The sequence below is a fragment of the Oryx dammah genome, unplaced genomic scaffold (assembly GCF_014754425.2).
Source record: "Oryx dammah isolate SB20612 unplaced genomic scaffold, SCBI_Odam_1.1 HiC_scaffold_12, whole genome shotgun sequence".
Lineage (NCBI taxonomy): Eukaryota > Metazoa > Chordata > Mammalia > Artiodactyla > Bovidae > Oryx > Oryx dammah.
This window is the reverse complement of record NW_024070196.1, coordinates 56882853-56905059: the sequence shown is the minus strand read 5'-3', so window position 1 is coordinate 56905059 and position 22207 is coordinate 56882853. Positions and strand designations below refer to the sequence as shown.

At 47.3% G+C, this 22207-nt stretch overlaps 1 protein-coding gene across 1 annotated transcript in view; it reads right to left on the bottom strand.

Moving 5' to 3' along the window:
- Window positions 1–22207, bottom strand: part of KSR2 (kinase suppressor of ras 2) — a 348927-nt gene that overhangs the window by 96803 nt on the left and 229917 nt on the right. The window contains exons 5-6 of the mRNA XM_040251625.1: window positions 10162–10231; window positions 7167–7250 (exon numbers count right to left, since the gene is read on the bottom strand). Of these exons, the coding sequence (XP_040107559.1) occupies window positions 7167–7250; window positions 10162–10231 (154 nt within the window). The remainder of the gene's footprint in view (window positions 1–7166; window positions 7251–10161; window positions 10232–22207) is intronic.

Genomic DNA, 22207 nt, shown 5'->3' with positions numbered 1-22207 from the left:
CTGGGGGAGAAGCTACAATCAGCCAAGGGCAAGCCCCCCAGGGAAGGTCTCAGGTTTGAACTGGTAGCACCGGCATCCCTAATCGAGGTCACTGGTACTGTGCTCAGCGGATACTAAGTTAATCATCCTATCTTCAAAGCAGAGGAGCAAGTACTCTGTGGTCCTAGAGGAAAATGAGTCTTATACATCTGCAAGGTGTTCTGATACCCGCACGGTTCCTGTCTCAGGCCTCAAGAGCAGGTGACTCAGAGCACAGCAGGACTCTCCACCACCACCCAGAGGCACGGCAATCCGGACAACACATTCTCCTCCCTGCACTGGGCCTCGTCCTAGCCGGCGAGCTGGTCCAGGGTGGTGGGAGCTCCAGAGCCCAAGACTGCTTTCCCAGAAGAGCGGCTGGCTGGGTGGTAAGGGGTGCCTCCCCTCCACGGGCCTGGAGCCTCAGGAGGCAACAGCAGGAGTCCCAGGGCTGGTACCATGGCTGCAAAGCAGAACCAGTCTCCTCTCTACCCTGGACTCTGCCTGCAAAATACGCTCAGACCAGGTTCGATTCCTGGGTTGGGAAGATCCCCTGGAGAAGGAAATGACAACCTACTTGGAGAATCCCAAGGACAGAGGAGTCTGGTGGGCTACAGTCCACGGGATCTCAAAGAGTCAAACACAACCGAGTGACTAACACTAAATCCCGAGCCAAGCCTTTGTCTGTGCTGTTTCCTCAGCCCAGGACACTCATGCTTATGTGCAAATAGGAATTATCTGGGAGGTTGACTAAAAATGCAGATTTCTAGGCCCTACACCAAGAATCCAGGTCAGAGTCACCTTGGTTCAAACTCTTATTTTTTAGAACACAACCACTCAAAGCACCACTGCTGGTTTTCTTACAAGAAACCCAGAGAGATGTGGAGAGGTTTCCAAGGAACCTGACCTCAGCCCTGCAGAAGTGTCCTTCTCTGGAAGGACCCTGAGAAGGGGGAAGGGTGCAGATAAGACATGACTGAGCTAGGGAAATCCATCAGCATCTTACTGCAAAAGCAAGCTTCAGCCAGCTGAATCCATGGTTATCAGACAATACATGGTCTGTACTGACAGCCGACCACTTAGAACTAAACTCCACTCCGTGCTTGTGAACCTATTAGACGAAAACGCCTCATTTTAGATAACTGCAAATTGCTTTCCGAGCATAATTTCCTATTAGTTCATTAATCTCTCTATTCACAATGCTGACAAGACAGCTGATGAAAATTCCGGAGGAAGTGGGCACCGAACCAAAGCAGGGGGGAAAGGGGTTAGACATTCAGAAGTACTCCAGCTTCCTGGGTGGAGGGGTACTCCCAAACTAATTTAATAACAGCATTAACTTTCATTTATTAAGTTCTTATAATAGGCCAGGTACCAGGCTAAGCATTTTCCCTTATTTAGCCAGTTTAAAAAAAAAAAAAGATTTAGTAAAATAGATGTCAATTTTTTCTTCCTATATAGCAAGAGGGCTTCCCAGGTGGTGCTAGTGGTAAAGAACACACCTTCCAGTGCAGGAAATGTAAGAGACCTGGGTTTGATCCCTGGGTTGGGAAGATCCCCTGGAGAAGGAAACGGCAACCCAATCCAGTATTCTTGTCCATGGGGTCACAAAGAGTCGAACATGACTGAAGTGACTTAGCACATATGTAGAAAGAAACTGAAGCTTAGAAGTGATTACACAGTTAGTGGTGAGTCAGGATTCAAAGAGAGGTGTGTGTGTGTGTCTGACCTACAGCCTGGGTTCCTAAGCATAGCATATCTTTTTTGACTTAGCACACAAATATTTACTGGATGAATTTACTGGAGAGACCAGGACGAGCAAGACTCATGTCTACAGAGTGAGGCCAAGGGATGTAACAGCAGAAGAGACTGAAAAGTAATCAGCAAAGACGGACCAACATTAAAAAAAAAACAACTCATGTGCTAAAATAAGGTTTGATCTTGGGAAACCAGATCAAACTTTCACATATAGAGCAATGGTTCTCAGACTGTGGTCCCAGGTCCAGCACTGGCAGCATCAGCATCACCTGAGAACTTGTCAGAGACTCGGATTCTGGGGACCCACCTCAGACCTGCTGAACTGGAGACTCTGGGGTAGGTCCAGGGAGATGTGTTCTATTCAACTTTCCAGAGGATGCTGATTCACACTCCAGTTTGAGATCCATCATCTACAGAAGTAAAATCAGCTCTGCAAGGGGATTTGGAGCTCATGAGAGTGGTGCTTCTCAAAATTAGTGTGCACAAGAGTCACTGGGACAATCTTAAAATGCAGATTTGGGTGCAGTAGGTCTGGGGGGGGCGCCTGAGAGTCTGAGTTTCTGGTCAGCTTCCAGGTGCTGCTGCTGCTACAGGTTACAGGCCCAGGGACCACATTTGGAGTAGCATATGTCTAAGCCAGGGAGTTTCTGGCAGTAACACCACCAGAATGGTCCTGGATTTTTTAGTTGCTTCAGTTCAGTACAGTCACTCAGTCATGTCCGACTCTTTGCAACCCCATGAATCGCAGCATGCCAGGCCACCCTGTCCATCACCATCTCCTGGAGTTTACTCAGACTCACGTCCATCGGGTCGGTGATGCCATCCAGCCATCTCATCCTCTGTCGTCCCCTTCTCCTCCTGCCCCCAATCCCTCCTAGCATCAGAGTCTTTTCCAATGAGTCAACTCTTCGCATGAGGTGGCCAAAGTACTGGAGTTTCAGCTTCAGCATCATTCCCTCCAAAGAAATCCCAGGGCTGATCTCCTTCAGAATGGACTGGTTGGATCTCCTTGCAGTCCAAGGGACTCTCAAGCATCTTCTCCAACACCACAGTTCAAAAGCATCAATTCTTCGGCACTCAGCCTTCTTCACAGTCCAACTCTCACATCCATACATGACTACTGAAAAAACCATAGCCTTGACTAAACGGACCTTTGTTGGCAAAGTAATGTATCTGCTTTTCAACATGCCATCTAGGTTGGTCATAACTTTTCTTCCAAGGAGTAAGAGTCTTTTAATTTCACCTGCAGTGATTTTGGAGCCCAAAAAGATAAAGTCTGACACTGTTTCCACTGTTTCCCCATCTATTTTCCATGAAGTGATGGGACCAGATGCCATGATCTTTGTTTTCTGAATGTTGAGCTTTAAGCCAACTTTTTCACTCTCCTCTTTCATTTCCATCAAGAGGCTTTTTTGTTCCTCTTCACTTTCTGCCATAAGGCTGGTGTCATCTGCATATCTGAGGTAATTGATATTTCTCCCGGCAATCTTGATTCCAGCTTGTGCTTCTTCCAGTCCAGCGTGTCTCATGATGTACTCTGCATATAAGTTAAATAAGCAGGGTGACAATATACAGCCTTGACGTACTCCTTTTCCTATTTGGAACCAGTCTGTTGTTCCATGTCCAGTTCTAACTGTTGCTTCCTGACCTGCATACAGATTTCTCAAGAAGCAGGTCAGGTGGTCTGGTATTCCCATCTCTTTCAGAATTTTCCACAGTTTATTGTGATCCACACAGTCAAAGGCTTTGGCATAGTCAAGAAAGCAGAAATAGATGTTTTTCTGGAACTCTCTTGCTTTTTCCATGATCCAGCGGATGTTGGCAATTTGATCTCTGGTTCCTCTGCCTTTTCCAAAACCAGCTTGAACATCTGGAAGTTCACAGTTCACGTATTGCTGAAGTCTGGCTTGGAGAATTTTGAGCATTACTTTACTAGTGTGTGAGATGAGTGCAACTGTGTGGTAGTTTGAGCATTCTTTGGCATTGCCTCTCTTTGGGATTGGAATGAAAACTGACCTTTTCCAGTCCTGCGGCCACTGCTGAGTTCTCCAAATGTGCTGGCATATTGAGTGCAGCACTTTCACAGCATCATCTTTCAGGATCTGAAATAGTTCCACTGGAATTCCATCACCTCCACTAGCTTTGTTCGTAGTGATGCTTTCTAAGGCCCACTTGACTTCACATTCCAGGATGTCTTGCTCTAGGTGAGTGATCACACCATCGTGATTATCTGGGTCATGAAGTTCTTTTTTGTACAGTTCTTCTGTGTATTCTTGCCACCTCTTCTTAATATCTGAGCAACTAACACTAAAACAGTTCCCGGCACACAGAACATGCTCAATAAACATTGGTAGAGTGAATGAACAGATAGTTCTGCCGATTTTTCTAACCAGCTCCCTCCCCATTCTCAGCGTTGCCCTCTGGGATTTCACTGGCTACTGCTTGTATGCCCGAACTTCAGCTTCACCCAAGTTCATTTCTTTAGAGGTGTGTCTTCCCCTAACCTCTTTGACAATGGGGGTCTGTTTTCCTTTTCTGTCCTTCATCCAAATCTTTTCAACTAAAAATTTGCCCATCTTTTAAATCACATATAAACAGCCATCCATCCTCCTCACTTTTAATTAATGCAAAAAACTGCAGAATTTCATTGATAGAAGAGTAAAATCAAACTTCAGCAGATGATATTAGTCATGCAAGCTCCTAATGGCAACCCACTCCAGTACTCTTGCCTGAAAAATCCCATGGACAGGGGAACCTGGTGGGCTACAGCCCATGGTGTCGCAGAAGAGTCAGACATGACTCAGCAACTAAACAGCAACAGCAACAATTACACACCAGAGAGAGCACTAAACTCTGCTGACGTCAGGTGAGTACGGCATCAAAGTTCCTGAGGCATCCTGAAGGTCTGTGGCTGCTACAGATTCTGCTTCCACCTTTTGGGTGGTTGTTCTAAAGTGAAAGAAAGTGAAAGTGAAGTCGCTCAGTCGTGTCCGACTCTTTTCGACCCCATGGACTGTAGCCTACCAGGCTCCTCTGTCTATAGGGATTCTCCAGGCAAGAATACTGGAGTGGGTTGCCATTTCCTTCTCCAGAAGATCTTCTCGACCCAGGGATTGAACCCGGGTTCCTGCATTGTAGGCAGACGCTTTACTGCCTGAGCCACCAGGGAAGTCCCAAGTGCTGAGCAAATTGGTTAGATCAAGTGTTCCTTCCAACCAGGGCTTGGTTTGAATCCTGCCTCTTACAATTCCAGGAGGCATTTCTGTAAAAGGTAAGAGTGGGGAGGAATATTTGATAAAATGTTTGTCATCTGGGGCGAGGACCTTTCACAGACTCCTTCCAACAGCCCTGTGGCGGGGGTGGGGGTGGGGAAGGGGCACTAAATGCCCACTTTGGAGGTGAGGAAACAGCCGGCGATGAGAGTCCCTTCCCAAGGTCACACAGCGAGTTCAGCAGTGCAGCTGGGACTCCAGCTCGGTCCTGCCTGCTTTAGAACCTCTGGCAGGCACCCACCTCTCTCTCTCAGGTCCCCATCCCTCCCCCAGCCTTCCACAGGGTCTGAGCCTCTGCTCATTACTTCCAGAACAGAGAGAGCATGAGTGAAGGCTACCTCAGACTTCTGCCTCTAGCACTGAAAATTAAAATGGCTTAGGAAGCGTTCAGCCTCGTGGACTCCTGGCTGCGTCCCTGTCACCTAATTACCTGACTTCAAAGCCGCCGCTCGGCAGGTGTGAGGATGTGAAAGCTGCCATCTCCCCCTCAGAACGTGGTGTGACTACACACGGATGAGACGGACCCCAAAGCATCTGGTGTACTGGGGAAAGCAGACCGAAATTCCACCTGGACCCGAAGGCATGGCTTCATGCATCTCTGGGTCAGAAAAAGCAGAGGCCGCCATCCTGGGGACTCACCTGGGACCAAGGTGGGGACGTGGGCCTCCAGACACTAACACCTGGTAGTTACTGCCCCCATCTCGTCCCCATGTGCCATGGAGTTTAAGGTCCCTTAGAGGCTGGAACTAATTAATCCTCCCCACAACTCCAGGAGGGAACGGGGCTCAGCCTTGCCTTATCACTGAGACATCCAGGCTGCAGGGAGAGTAAGAACTCCTTCACGGGGCAGCGATGTGGGGAGGCCTGATGCAACTTGAATCAGTTCCCAACCTGGGCTGGACAAGGAAGAGGGAGGCTGGAGGAGAAAGAAAGAGTCCTACTTTTCAACTTATTGGCCCCTATAAAGCAATCAGATGAATATTCATTTGTAACCCTTGATACAGTTGAACGTTAATATTTTACAGACCAAAGCAGATATTTAGTACAAGTATACAGGAGGGAAGAAAAAGACCAAACAGAAAGGTTTTTGTGACCTTTGACAGAAAGCCTGGCACGGGCTATGTCCTTTGGTGTTGATTTATTCAATGCTCACTGCCATATCAGGCAGGTGTGATGATCATTTCTTTAGTGCAGATGAAAATCCTAGCAACAGAAATGTGAGGCAACTCGCCCATGGTCACTGAGCTAAACAGTGGCCAGACCAGAACATAAAAACCTATCTCAGTCTGACTCCAAGGCCTACGCTGGGCATCACAATCCCTCTTGCATCCCGTTGCCAGACACGACCTGGGGTGGGTACGTGGAAACTGGCGGAGGTGGGGGCTTGCGTGGTCTGGTCTTCTCGCCAGAACTCGAGACCAACATGATGTCACAGAAAGAACAAGAGTTTGTGGGACAGGGTTCAAGTCTTGACTGCCACTTCTTAGTTGTGTGACCTCAGGCTTATCCTAGCTTTAACTCAGCTTTCACATTTGTAAACTGGGAAGAATCAGAACCACTCCCACTTGGAGAGACACCATGAGGAGAAAAAAATTAAGGGCAAAAGCCCTTTGCAAAGTTGAACTCAGGGATTGGCAAACCATGGCTGAGGGGCCAAAACCAGCCATGGCCTGTCTTTGTACAAAGGGCTTTATTGGAATAGATAAATCTGTTGTGCTTATTTGTTTACATATTGTTTATGGCTGCTTTTGAACAACACAGCAGAGCTGAGGGACCCTGTGGGCCGCAAGGCCTAAAATATTTACTCTCTGGTCAACCAGAGAAACAGTTTGCCAACCCTCGATTTCAGAGCCTGTGGAAATGCAGGTTCTCGCTCTACTCTGCAGACAGCACTCTGCGTTTCCAGCACAGACCAGCAGCTCCAGTTCTTATTCACAAGCACTCTCCTGACCCTTTCCCCAAATGCAGGTGTTCTTTTAGGGCATATTTCCAAAAAACACAGCAAGCAGCTCTCCTGAGAGCCAAGGAACGAACCCCTCTAAGCCATTTCAGAGCCCAAGCTGGCTCCAGCCTGACACCAGGCACTCTGAAAAGGCACTTGTGGGAGCAGCCACTTACTTGCAGTTTTTACACTTGAGGCCAAAAAGCATTCCTTTCCCACAGACCGTGCACGTCTGAGACATCCAGTACTTGGTGGAAAACCTGTGAAGAAGAGACAGAAAGTGTTCAAGGCCAAGGTGATGGTGACTGACCTAGCTCTAGAAGGATGACCACTGGAAGGAAAAGCAATGGGCCCTTGATTCCAGCCCCACTTCTTCCAAACTAGGTGACTTAATCAAACTGCTTAAACCACTGGAGCTTTGATCTTTTCATCTGGAAAGTGGGCATAATAACTATTGACCTCATAGGTTGTTTGGAGGATTAGACAAGGTCACGCATGTCAAGGGCTTCACACAGGGCCTGATAGACAGAAAGTGGTCATTGCATGGGGTTGTGACTATATTATTACCCAAACATTCAAAACAGTCATTCAGTCATTCAACAAACATGCCTGGAGGCCTACTATGTGCCAATTTCAGTTCCGGGACAGATGGATGGGGCTGTGACTATCCTCAGAGAACCACAAAGCAAGGTGCAGTTTCCCTGGGAGTCTGTTCCCTGTTACTGAGCTGAGCCTTCCCCATCATTGCTATTTACATCCCTTGGTTAGGGAGCTTCAAGAGAGAATCTCCCCCCAAAAGTGGAGACTCCCAAACTTTAGTAGCAGAAAAGAGGCCTCTACAGGGAAAGCCTTTTCGGACCATCAGCTTACCTCCCTCCCTAGCCGCAACCACTTGCTGCAAACAGAAGGCAGTTTGGAGGTTTCTGATATACAGCTAAGAACTAGTGGGGACAGAGGTGCATTAACTTCCGGGTTTCCCTGCTGTTGCCAGGGTGCTTTCTTCACACAGAGATACCAAGCAGCAGCAGGGCTGGCCCCAAGAAAAGTACTGAAGGTTGCCAGGTCAGAGTTAATTTTCATTTTCAATTTTTGTCGCTTCCAGCAGGAGTTGTATCTAATCTCCACTGCCTCACAGTGTCAAAATGAAAATTGGAAGTGATTATGTAACTTTGGTTCTTGAAAAATTTGAGGGCAAGCCTGCATTCCTCTGCTGTACCATCTTGCCTGATTTGGGTCAGTCACTCTCCAAACAGAATGAGCTGCAGCCCGAAGCCTCCATGTACAAGCAAATGGCAATATTCTGAACACAGACTCTTGTGGCCAAGAAAACTCCCTTTCCAGTTTTGGACTGGGGGTTGGTTAAGTCCCATTCTACCCCTTCAGTAGGGCCAGTGAGTTTGGCAGGATCTATTTTTGCAGGATTTGGCAGCTCTGGGGAATGGCAAATGGGCTCGTGTTCCACCCACTAGCCAGCAGTGTGGGAATCAAGAGTATGAGTGGCAGATGGGAATTCCTTCTTTTCCAGCCCTCTCTCATCCTTCAGATCAGCAATCCCTCTTCCCAAGATGTGACTGAGGTGACTCTGAGGACAGGGGATGGTATATGATTTTAATTTCATTTTTTCACGAAGGCTGGGATGAGTCCAGGTCTCTCTGTCCTGGCATGGAGCCGGGGAGAGAGACAGGGTGAGACCGGAGAGTAACAGGGAATCCTAAGTGCTAGCTCCTCTAAGAAGATGTTCCTGATGCCCCAAATCACCAGATGATTTTCCTCCTCTTGGCATCAGCATTTGAATCTGAGGTACCACCAGGTCTAACGTTAGGATGCTAGAGCCTGGTGTCTTGGTTCAGCCACAGTGAGGGCAATTGGGGTGGAGCCAAGTCAGGGCGTAAAGCTGAGCTTGGCGTGTGGCCAGTCAGGGGTGGAGCTGACGTCAGGGAGCAGAATGTAAGAAAACAAAAACAGGCCCTTCTTTTTGAGGTCTTTCTCTCTGCATCTCACTGCCTGTCTATTGATGTGGCTATCGTGTATTTCTCAAGGCTTCCTTCACCGTTTTCTCATTTGAGTCTTAGCAACTATCCTGTCAACACGTTTCTTTCAAAAACTGTTGACGAGATGACATTCTGAGAGAGTGTGCCCACTCCCTCACCCCAGGATACCCTTAGGTGTCTGCCCAGCTCTTATAGCCCCGATTCCCTCTGTACTGTCATGGTCTGTTAAATGTCTATCCCTCCACTAGACTGCGAGCTCCCCAAGGCTGAAAGCCTTCTGTGGTGCTCAGCATTGCAGCCCTGGTTCAGATATTCTCTATAAATACTAGAGAAAAGAAACCATGAATGAGTGAACTCTGCTGGTCACAGAGGCCTCAGTGCACAGAATACTCTCAGCAGTGGTGTCAAAAGAACGCAAAGTTCTGGGGTTAGTTAGCTTGTTGATCCACCACTTAATTATTTAGGGCCTCAGTCTCCCTATCTGTCAAATGGATGTGACCACACTTGCGCTACTTACCCCACTGAGTTTGTGAACAGATTGTGAGGTAACACAATAAAAAGTAAAAAGTTAACTTCGTGTAATGGGTGACTTAGTGGTCAGAAATCTCCCTCCTGAAAAGGGCAAGTGCACTCCTGGAGAGGTTGAAACCTGCACCCAACAGAGCTGGAGCTCTGGACTGACAGAAAGTGAGCATCTCTGCAATCGTGTCTTCTGGGTACAAAGACTCAAAATTAGGACAAGCATTTGTCTCAATACTGAATGGTTATTACATGCTAGGTCCTTCGCTTAGCACTTCAATACATTACCTCACTTAATCTTCACGACCACCCTATGAGTAGGTAGAATTATCTGATGAGAAAATTGAGCCTCAGCGAGGTTAAGTAACTTCTTCGAGGGTGCAAAGCTTTACTAGCTGGGAATGGAATACAGGTCAGTCTGACTCTAAAGCCCTGGCTTTTAACCAGTAGGTGTTAACTTTGTAAGAGCCAGGTGAAAAAGCAGGCCTTTCAGTGCCCTGCCACATCAAGGTTCAACCTGGCAGAGGAGAGAAGGGAAGAGCAGGGCGATCCAGGAACTGGGGCAGAACACTCTGCCGAGCCTTTCCCCACCCCAGGGCCAGAGGCCCCAGCCCTCACATGCTGGGAGAGAGCCACCCATGCACTCAGGAATCCAGCCTACCTGTGCTTGATGGAGTTGCCGAGGTCTCTGCGAGGGATCTGTGGGGACCAGCGGGGCACTGACAGTGTGTCTGCAGGAAGACAAGACACAAGAAGGTCCCGTTACACAGAGAACTGGAAGTGGGGGTGGGCTCTCACCAAGCCCTGGAAGGAAGAGGCAGGCTTGCTGGCCTCCGGAAGGGCACTGGCCACCATCACTCCTAAACCCAAAGGGAAGTGGAAAACTGGTTTAGCTTCTGTTATCTTGACTCAAGCAAGATCCCCGGAATAAGGCTTCCAGTCAGTGCCTGGAAAGAACGCAGCCAAGGGAGAATAAAACTGAGCCTGGCTCCCATCAGTAAGCACTTACTGTGAGCGAGGTGTGTGCCACGTGACTCACATGCCTGAGTTCATGACATCCTCAAAACAAAGTCAGAGACTGTCAGCATCCCACCCTTACAGATGAGGAAGCTGAGGCCTGGGGAGGGGAAATCATGTGCTCAAGGTCCTCACACCTTGTAGACGGCATATCAGCTGAGTCTGGGCTTAAGGGACCTAGAACACGTCCCCGTGCTTGCAAGGCTCTGACTCGGCAGATTCCAAGTGGTAGTGGTCATACAACTACCACTCTCCTAGTTTTTGTATGCCCTTGTACAACTTAATTAAGTTGACTTATTTGTTTGTTTAAACACATCTCTTCTCAAAGTAAACTCTATATGGAAAACCAATATCACTTTCTGTATAAGTAACTGTTTAGAATATGTCTAACCATGCACCACCTTAAACTCACGCTAGAATAAATGATGGATGGATGAATGGATGGATGAGTGGGTGTATGGATGGACAGATGAATTGGCAGATGGATTGGTAGGTGGGCTGATAGATGGATAGATGAACGTTTGGATAGATAGGTGGATAAATGGTTGGCTGGGTAGGCAGACGGACAGGTGAGTCAGCAGATGGACAGATGGGAAGGTGGGTAAATGGACTGGTAGGTGGATGGATGGATAGATGGATGTTTGGATAGCTGGGTGGATGAACGGTTGGATAGGCGGGAAGATGGACAGATGAGCTGCAATGTGGACAGATGGGTAGGTAGGTGGATCAATGAATTGGTAGGTGAGTGGATGGAAGGACGGATGGATGGACTGGTAGGTGAGTGGATGGAAGGAAGGAAGGATGGATGGATGGATGGATGGATGGATGGATGGATGGATGGATGGACTGGTAGGTGAGTGGAGGGAAGGATAGAAGGATGGACAGCTAGATGGATGGATAATCTGATGATAAATGGGAATGAGGGGGAAGCAATAAATCACATGGACTTTAGACTGGGCGCCTGTTCTCATCAGGTCTTTTCTTTCATGCCTTGGGCTACATCCCAGTGACCCACACCACCACTCCACCACTGAGTTCCAGGACTCCTTCCACAGCCTCTGAGCACCAGCCTCCACCTTCACTCCAGTGCTTGGTTGCCTGCATCACCCTCCTCACAGACCTCACAGGCCCCAGGGAAGTGTGAAACAACAGCAGAAATGAACTGGTGCTTTCTGTGAAGCCTCCACCACTTAGGGGAGAGAAGAAGGAAGTGGCTGACCCACACGCCAGCTCTCATTTCTCAGGCCAGATGGATGGAGCTGGTGCCCCGTCCTCAGAGCTGCAAATGCATGCCTCATTTTTCACAGCAATTGTTATGGAGTGGCGTGCTCATTGGGGAGCTGGGCATGTCTGAACCCATCAGGGAGCGTTTAACCCCAACCCATTCACACCTCCCTTTTGTCTAATGACACTGTCGACAGCCATCTGAAAGCTGTTTCCAGAAACCCCAATTCCGCCCTTGTAAAGCTGGGACCATTTCTGGGAGAGCAAATGATTTTGTAAGTCCCAAAGGGCAGAGAAAACCCAGAAGAGAGACAGCATGATGTTTCAGTCAGAATCATAGCCAGTGGAATCTCTTCCAGGCTAACTAAAAACTAAATGTGATCAAGTCCAAGCCCATTTTATAACTTGTTTTGACTTGTGGGAGAAACAAACAAAAAACAAGAAAGAAAAATAATTTTAAAGGAAAGAGAGCAGGGGACTGAAGTCAGATTTCAGAGGAAGGATGCGACCTGCTAACTCCTTACAATGCTTTCTCCAGGCCAGGAGTAGGTGGAGGCGGAATGACCGTGCTGGAATGGAAGCTAGTACACTAGGTCAGATACACAGCCTCCTCGTGGGGAATCCACAAAATTATCAGTAGCAGCACCAAAGAGGTTTCATCTCATGGGATGTTAGTAGTGGCTGTCTAGAAAGGTGTATTCAGAAGGATTCTGAGGCTCAAGAGGAAAGAGCATTGGGATTGATTAGCAATGTCTGCCATTTTGTCATTGTTTAGTCACTAAGCTGTGTCCCACTCTTTGCGACCCCGTGGACTATATAGCCACCAGGCTCCTCTGTCCATGGGATCCCCCAGGCAAGAATACTGGAGGGGGTTGCCATTCCCTTCTGCATGTCTGCCTTGGGTGGAGAACAAGGCAATACCAAAAAGTCTGCACATTTCTGCCGCTCCTGCAAGGACAAGGACCACATCTTCATCTCTGCATCACTGTCTCACAGCACAGCATCTTGGACAAAGCAAGCATGTAATACATGTTTGCTGAATCTGAGACTAGTATCACAGAAAGAGTGAATAGACTGAGTACTCCATATGTGGTAGGCTCTATTCTGTGCAGCTTATACCCAGAAGCTATGCCTCTGTGCAGTTGGTGTTCTCATTATTCCCACAGCACAAAGGAACAGACAGGAGCTCAGAAAGCTGCAGTGACTTGCTGAAGGTCACACAGCCAGGCCCTAGTAGATCCTCAAGGAATAACTCTGCAAGTGTTTATGAGCCTTCCAAAAGCCCCAGTCAGGGAGGTTTTGCCCTGAGGGAACATTTGGCATTGTTTGGAGATATTGCCAAATAACCGGGGTGGAGGAGGTGGTGGTGGTGGTGGGCTACTGGCATCGAACTAGGTAGAGACCAGGGATGCTGCTCAACACCCTATAATACACAAGACAGACCCCTGCATCAAAGAACTAACCAGACCCAAATGGCAATGGTGCCAAGGTTGAGAAACCCTTATCAAGATGTTTTTCACTTCTCTGGCCGTCTCCCCACCCCCGTCCCTCCCCTCAACATCTCGAGATGGTACTTGTCAAGCTCAACCAGGCAGAGAACAAATCCTCTTTTATTATAAGCACATCCCACCGTTGGACTCGTATCCTAGTTATTCTGTTATTCTCAATTACAGCACCTTCTTAGAAAAGTAGATGTAATTAAGTTTAGTAGTTTGGTTTCATTTCTCAATATCTGGTTGAAGGGGTGAATTCCGTCAATTACATTCAGTGTCTGCGACATCATTAGTCTCAAGCAATAATAGCCTCCACACGGCTTCATCCGTGGGTGTGCAGATCTGAACTTTGAGATCTTCTCTTTACTTTCTTCATTTGGATTTCATTAAACTTGCCAATGCAAGCCTTAAAGCAAAGGAAAACTGTTTAAAAGGAAAATCTATGAAAATTCAGGCCTTATCATAACAGAGAAGGCAAACAGCATTTAGAGCAATTAAACTGATACAGAAACTTCTGTTTAACAATCAAAGTGCCTATTAAGATGTCTCCATAGCTGAACAAAAGCTTCTTTTCTACTCTCATTTTCTGATAACAAGTCAGGCAGACACGGAGGCAGAATTGTGACCATTCCTGGTGCCTTCCGCTCCAGGGGCAGGATAACAGGAAAACAGACACTTCTTCCCAGATATTTTCATTCATGGGGCATGGAAAGGGAGACGGTTGGAGGGAAGGAGAGTTCCTCTTCCCTCCTTTAGCTCCCACTGTGGATGCCCTCTCGGAAGTGCCTCTGTAGAGAAGGGGAGAAACCAGGAGGCTTGGTCTTTGACACCTTGGCAGCCAGCCAGACAAACAGGACCCATGATAGAAGGAACCAATATTAATAAAATCATCACAGTAGGTAGAGCTTTAAAATTAAAAACTCGGGCTCTGACCTGGTGAATTTGAACTCAGGCTAATGGAGGAGTCAGACATGGAGAGCACGCTTGAAAACATTTATCACAGAGACAACACGTGAAGACGGGTGATGAGAGACTTCTCTGGAGGTCCAAGGGTTAAGACTCCACGCTTCCACTGCAGGGGGCATGGGTTTGATTTCTGGTCAGGGAACTAAGATCCCAAATGCTGCGCCGTGAGGCCAAATAAATAAATACTTTTTTTTTTTAAGAAAAAAAAGATTAACAGTTCGAGTGACTCAAAAATTTTTTTAAATGGCTGATGATAAAGCAAAAGAAAGGGAGGAAAAAGAAGGGGAGGAGAGAAATAAGAATAATGGTAAGAATTTTTTTAAATGAGAAATAAGAAAAACAATAAATATGCTTTGCGTTGAGTGTTACCATGCACCAAGCACTACTGCCAAATAAGCCCTTCACATACGTGATCTCATTTTATCCACACACTGCATGCATGAGCACACGTGATGTATCAGCTGTTACCGTCGGCGCCACTTCACCAACGAGGAAATCAGGAAGTGATGCCATTTGTCCAAGGTCACACAGCATGTAAAGGCTAAGACTGGGTTTTCTTTTTTTTTTTTAATTCAGGTTACCTAGCTGGGGCTCAATAAACGACAGCCAATTTCATCCCTACTTCACAGATGGGAATATTGAGGCTTAGAAGCAGTAAGCAACTGTCTATAGTTTAGAAGTCACTGAACTGGGATTTGAACCACAGACAGGAACAAACTGGATGCTTCCATTCCAGATCGCCCTCCAGATACACAGAGTTCAACCCACCCTGTAACTGTCCATGCTTCCTACTTCTGAGAAGAGTAAAGGGAAGATGAGAACCAGCCGGTTTAAAAGGGCCACAGAGGCTTGGAAAGTGATGCCATAGTGTGTTGTGTATTCTGACTATCATTCATGCAGTTACTCAGTAAATATTTTGTTGAATTTGCCCACCCTCCAAGTTATGACCAACTTAGACAGCATATTAAAAAGCAGAGACATTACTTTGTCAACAAAGGTCTGTCTAGTCAAGGCTATGGTTTTTCCAGTAGTTATGTATGGATGTGAGAGTTGGACTATAAAGAAAGCTTAGCACAGAAGAATTGATGCTTTTGAACTGTGGTGTTGGAGAAGACTCTTGAGAGTCCCTTGGACTGCAAGGAGATCCAACCAGTCCATTCTAAAGGAGATCAATCCTGGGTGTTCATTGGAAGGACTGATGCTGAAGCTGAAACTCCAATACTTTGGCCACCTGATGCAAAGAGCTAACTCACTGGAAAAGACCCTGATGCTGGTAAAGATGGAGGGCAGGAGGAGAAGGGGACGACAGAGGATGAGACGGTTGGATGGCATCACTGACTCAATGGACATGGGTTTGGGTGAACTCTGGGAGTTGGTGATGGACAGGGAGGCCTGGTGTGTTGTGATTCACGAGGTCGCAAAGAGTCGGACACAACTGAGCGACTGAACTGAACCGCCCCCAGAGATGTCCACATCCTGTGACCTATCAGGTAAAAAGAGACTTTGTCAGTGTGATTAAGTTAAGGATCTTGAGATGGGAGATTACTCTGGACTAGCCAGGTGGGCCTGATATAATCAGGTAAAAGAGGGACGCAGGAGGGTCAGAGTCGGAGATATGGGGATGTGGAGATCTGCTGGCTCTGAGGATGGATAGGGGCTAAGTGCCAAGGGATGCAGTGGCCTCTGGAAGCCAGAAAAGGCAAGAGAGCAGCTTCTCTCTTAGAGTCTCCAGATGGAACAGCCCTGCAAACTCCTTCCCTTTAGCACCGAGACTGGTCCTGAGCTCCTGGCCTTCAGAACTGTGCAATGATACATTTACGTTTCTGTAAGCCACTGAGCTTTGCTAATGTGTTACAGCAACCACAGGAAAGAGCGCTGAAAGTGCCAGGAATGGAACTGGGGGTGGGTATGGTTAATAGGAGAGTTAAGAGTCTATAAGGGCAGCCATAATGTGATACACGCGATGGATGAAATAAAACAGGACTTTGGGGTTTGTGTTAAAGCAATGGGAACCGTCTAGTACTCACTGGAAAAGTCCCTGATGCTGGGAAAGACTGAGGGCAGAAGCAGAAGAGGGTGTCAGGGGATGAGATGGATGGGTGGCATCGCTGATGGAATGGACATGAACTTGAGCAAACTTCAGGAGATGGTGAGGGACAGAGAAGCCTGGCGTGCTGCAGTCCATGGGGTCTCATAGAGTGGGACATGACTGAGCAACTGAACAAGTCTCTTAGAACAGAGCGGGATGCTGTGTCGGGGGGTCTTATACGTATAAGTGCTCCCTCTGGCGGCCGAGTGAAGAACAGCCTGCCAGGCTGTGACAAAAACAGGAGGGTCCCACCCTCACCCCAAACCTCTAACTCCCCACCCCCGCTGCAGTCCAAAATATGAGCCCTGACCCTTACAAGGCCATTCATCTCCCAGGCCAGGCTTTTCTCATTTGAGCTGTCATGTCACGATCTCACCTGCAGCCCCCAAGTGAAAAAAAAAAAACAAACAAACATACCCCAGGGACTTCCCTGGTGGTCCAGTGGTTAAAGACTATGAGCTTCCACTTCAGGGGACTTGGGTTCTATCCCTGGTCAGGAAACTAAGATCCCCATGTGGGCACGACACAGCCAAAAGTAAAACAAACAAATAAATACAGATTTAAAAAAATAAACCCATATCCCTGAGTAATCAGTCCACTGGCTGGCACAGGAGCAAGGCTATTTCTTGTACGTATCCCAAATAAGGATTCACCTCTTGAAGCTGTTTCTTCATTAAATCCTGACAACCCCATGAGGCTGTATCCCTAGTTCAGACATAAGGAAAATGAGGATAATTAATTGTTCAATGTCTTACTGCTTTGGTGCACTTGAGAGCTGACTTCAGTTTCCTATAAAAACCAAAGCCTTGCTTTTCACCCCGACACCATCCTGCCTTCCTATGCTATGTCTCCTGAGACAAGTGTGAAAATTATTGTTCAAATTGTGCATCCTTGAGTTGGACAGGACCACAAGAAACCATCTACTGCAGTCTAGTCCCTAAACTCTGTTGGCTAGAAGAGGAGCTATGCTAACCTTAAATGTTTCCATGGAGATAAAGACTTCTGAGCACATAATACTATTAATAATAACAGTTAACATTTATTGAGTATCTACTATATGGCTGGACTCAGATTAAATGCTTAGATGTATTATTTCATCTGATCTCCTAACTGCTTTTTAGGTGGGAGAGCTGGGGTTTCAGCCAGGACAGCCCAACGCCAGGCCTCATCCTCAGAAATGCCACAGATGAAATGGAGGTCCAGCTGCCCTTCAGCTTCCAGCCCAGGGACAGGACAGACTGAGAACTTAACCATGGTGCTGCACTCAAATCGAGCAGCAAATTCTTTAGGCTCCTGAAACTAATAAAACTTAGAGCGTTCAAGCCACCAGCTAAAATCCCACTGATTCATCCAAGGTGCCAACCAATCCTTGACTAAAGCTGTTCACAGTATTATTCACATAGCGGCGAACAACTCTATTTGCTTTAATATCCAATTCAAAACATCAGATCCAAGAGTCTTTTCATTCTGTGCTATCTCTAAAGGTTACAGCTCCATGGTGCTTCAGGGCCAAATTGAGTTTCTCGGCGTAGATGGACATAATTTTCTCCCTGTGACAACTACAAGCCACTTCTCAAGATGCGAATTTCATCATCTGGAGGCTCGTGATTGCTATGGAGGTGACCGGGGAACCACTTAGCACTGGTGAGTATGTAGATGAAAGTGAACCTGGGTCCTGGGTCTTGCAGGGAAGCAATAAGGCAGAAGGGACGGACAGTGATAAAGAGATGCTTGGCATGAACAAAGGTTGTGCTGCTCACTCTTAAAGGAAGAGACCCTTCAGAGGAGATTCTCAGGGGTCCGCATGGCACTGGGGCAAAACAAAGGGCAATGGTGAAGCCACCAGCCTAGAAATAGGAAAACTGTGGAAACGGAGGTATAGGGTAAACCAACCTGGATGTATATGGGGTTCAAGCCACCTACAAGGCACTGAGTGCAGACCTATTCTGGAGACAGGGCAGCAGAGTTCATTTCTGAATGGGAAGGGTCTCCAGGTTATCAAGGTGCCCAGGAGACTGTGGGATTTTGAAGCGAGCAGACCTGTGTTCACCCATCAGCTCTGCCACTTCCCAGCTATGAGACCTTGGCATTTTCACCTCTGTGAAAGGTGTCTTTCCTTGTCTCCAGCAAAAAAAAAAGGGGGTGGTCACGCTATCCCCCTCGTAGGAGGACGAAGCGGGTAATACAGTTGGATCAGAGCTCAGCTGAGTGCCTGACATATTATTGTCATTCTTGTTCTTGTTATTGTCATCATCACTCTGCCTCAAGAATTAACACACCAGTTAGAACCTGACAAAGCTCTCCAGAGACGATGATTTAGAACAGAGGTTGGCAAACTATGACCCTCAGGCCAAGACTGGCCCATCTCCTGCTTTTATAAATAAAGTTTGATTGGCACATAGCCACGTCCACTCATTTACACATTGTGACTGATTCTGCATTATAACAGTAGAGTTTGAGTAATTGAGACAGGGACAATGTGGTCCACAAAGTCAAAAGCTAATTATTACCTGGCCCTTTATTGAAAAAGTATGTCAAACACTGACTAAGAGCTGTGTAACTCATTTCCTTGGCTGATTAGTGGGAAAGTACTTTTCTACTTTTACTGAGGTATAATTGACAAAACTGTAAGATATTTAAAGTATATAATGTGATGGTTTGATGTAAGTATACATTGTGAAAGTTTTTTTTTTTTTTTTCTTTGAAGCCAGAAGGCTCGGGTTGTAGACCCACTTCAGCCATTTACATGGTGGGAATTCTTGAACAAATGGTGTGCATTCTCCAAGCTGAAGTGTTCATGACCCACAAGGTGTCACCCCTCTGCTTACCTAATCCTAACACGGCATGGGGTGTCTTGTTTCCATGCCTATTTTACAGAAGAGAAGAGCCAGACAGAGTAGGACCAATAAGCGGTCCAGCCAAGATTCTATACCTATCCCAGTCTCACCCCATGCCTGTTTTCTTTCTAGCTCTCACTGTCTCCTGGTAGAATAATCTGTGATGAGGCAACGTCTCTGATTACATGCCACTGCTGAAATCTATGTCAGCTCATGGAGACAGAGGGGAAAAAATTAACCCTCTCCTCTCACTGCTTCTGTCCGGGTTAATTAATACGATTATCCGGTTGTCACTTCATCAAAGCAGAGAGAAGACCCTGAGGACGTGTAAGTTACAGCGGGAGGGGTGGCGGTGCTGGTCGCGGCTGAGGGGAAGAGATGAAGTGGTCTCCTGGGGGTGTCTCCAGGTGAAAGCCTACCTGGGTGGGACGAGTAGGCAGTGAGGCCACTAAGCAATGCGAGAGCAGAGAGGACCGGCGTGCGGGGTGAGAGGCAGAGGAGTGCGGAGGGGGAAAGGGGGTGATGGCACAAGGGTTAGAGCCCAAGCTCTCCACTATCACCTGTCCCTCCTGGCCCACGGCCTGGGTAAAAAAAAAAATTTTAATGGTGAAACCAAACTGGAATTACCTTCAGGATCTAGTGGGAAAACTAGAATGTATGTATGTAACACCCCACACACACACTTCAGAATCACGTTCCCCTTTTTAAAGAACATCACCACCTCGCATCTGAATCCCGGCAGGTAACTGCTGAGCTGGGATCCCCTGAACTGCCCATAAATTACATGCGTAGTCAGCAGATAACATCACGCCCTCTCCCAGTAGACACGTGAAACGTGGAGTCATCACCCGTGATTTATCTCAGCCCCCTCACGTGGCCTCAATTAAATTTCATTGCCGGTAAAGAAAGTGAAGATGGCTGAGGCATTTAATTACATTTTATAATGTGCTCACTGTTGAATTTATTAAAGTATATCAGGGATTTTTAACCTCGTAACCAAACAATGGGACACCCAGGTGCCACAGGAGTAATTATCGTCCTTGTGGGGATGATAGATGGAGATTCTAAGACATTAACAGTAGGCTGAGGATGTGTGTAGGCAGTGTTGGGGGACTGGGGGCTGATGAGGGGGTGGATATGACAAGAAAATGAAGCAATGGGCCTCTAATTCCATAAGACACCACCATACAGATTGGAGTGGGGGGGAGTCGTACTAATTATCCATTTTCCCACAATTCTAAAAATAAGACCTATTAGAAAACCCATCTTCCTTCTCTCTCCCTGTATCCTTACTCCAAACCTTCCCCTTGGATTTCCCCTTGATATACTTTTACTCCTATGGTCTAGAAAGAGGAGAGGGATCATCTCCTTGAAATGTCAAAATCACTTTATATAATAATATTTTTAAAATGCAAAAGGGGGAGAATAAAACATTATCTAGAAATCCAGAAGAATCTCATCAGGATAGTGGGTCCACGGTGGTTTATTTGCAAAGCACTCAGGAAATTAATTATCAATAAGGAAATATGTGGGCTTCCCAGGTGGCACAAGTGGTAAAGAACTCACCTGCCAATGCAGGAGACATAAGAGATGCAGGTTCAATCCCTGGGTTGGGAAGATGCCCTGAAAGAGGGCATGGCAACCCACTCCAGTGTTCTTGCCTGGAGAACCCCACGGACAGAGGAGCCTGGCAGGCTATAGTCCACAGGGTCGCAAAGAGTCAGACACGACTGAAGCAACTTAGCATGCACGCATGCAAGGAAACATGTGTGGTGTTTCTGAAGGGGGAAGGTGGTGGATCCCATAAATATAATCCTGAGGGCAGACTTGGTATATCACAGGACCTCTGTTATGGCATCATGTCTACTCAAGTGACCAAGACAAGTCAGGCGAGGAGGAAAGCTACACTGATCCCAGACCAAAGAGGAAGAAATGCCCAGTGCCTCTGAGATAGCAGCAGTGCAGCACTGAGAGCCAGTCCTGGCCTGAAAACTGCCACTGGCAGGACTGCTGTTCTGCACCTCCTCCCTTCAAAGATACTGGTCTTTCTGCCTAGAACATTCTTCTGTATGTTCTATTCCCTTCCTACTTCTCTTAGTCCAACTCATGCCAACTCTCTCCAAGATCCAACACAGGCATGGTTCCTCCAGGAAGCCCTCCCTGAATGCACAGGGTCAGACACCCCTGCCATGCCCCTCCTGTAGCATCCTGTGCTGACTTCTCCAGGTCACTTGCTTTGTTGCATGAGAGCTTCTGCTAACACATCTGATCTCCTGACTACCCTCTTGACTACCCACTCCTGGACAGTAGGAGCTGCCAATTACTCATCTGTACATGTTCAGAGTTTGGCTTAAAAGAGAGGTGAAGGGTTTTTCTTGTTAACTCCAGCAAAAATAACCCAGCAGCCTATCCCTCCAAATGGAGGCTTCACTTCTCCAGGGCCCTGCAGTGCCTAGACCAGGGAGGGATCCCAGGAAGCCAGGCACTCTACTTTGCCCTGGCCATCCACCCATGGCTCTAGCCCCAGCTCTCAGGCTCTGGGTGTTTGTTTGGACCTCAGTTGGGGTGGCTGACCAAATGAAGCTCATCTGCTCAAAAACAGAGCCCACCACTTCCTCACTCAAACCTCTTCCCATGTGCCTATCCAGGGCCCCAGGGTTTCTGGAGCCACTGGAACATTTTCAACTCCTCCTGACTCTCACCATAGAGTCCCTCCTTGCAAGATACATCAGTGTTCACACTTAGGCCTCTTAGCTACTATGTCAGGGAGGTCTAGTATCAATCCCATTTTACAGGTGAAGACACTGAGGCTCCAAGAGCTTAAAACAGAAAAGCAAAATGATCAAAAGAATGGGGTTCAGGGTTAGAAATACCAGGGTTATTGTCCTGGTTCTGCCCCCAAATTGGGCAAGGTACTTGACTTCTCTGAGCCACAACCTAGGAATTGTAAGAGCTAACATGAACCAGGCATTGACCAAGTCAGTGGCTCCCCAGTTGTCAGCACTCTGGAATTGTCTGACGCCTGGACCCCTCCCCTGCACTGTGATTTAATTCAGAGGTCAGCAAACTAAAGTGCAAGGG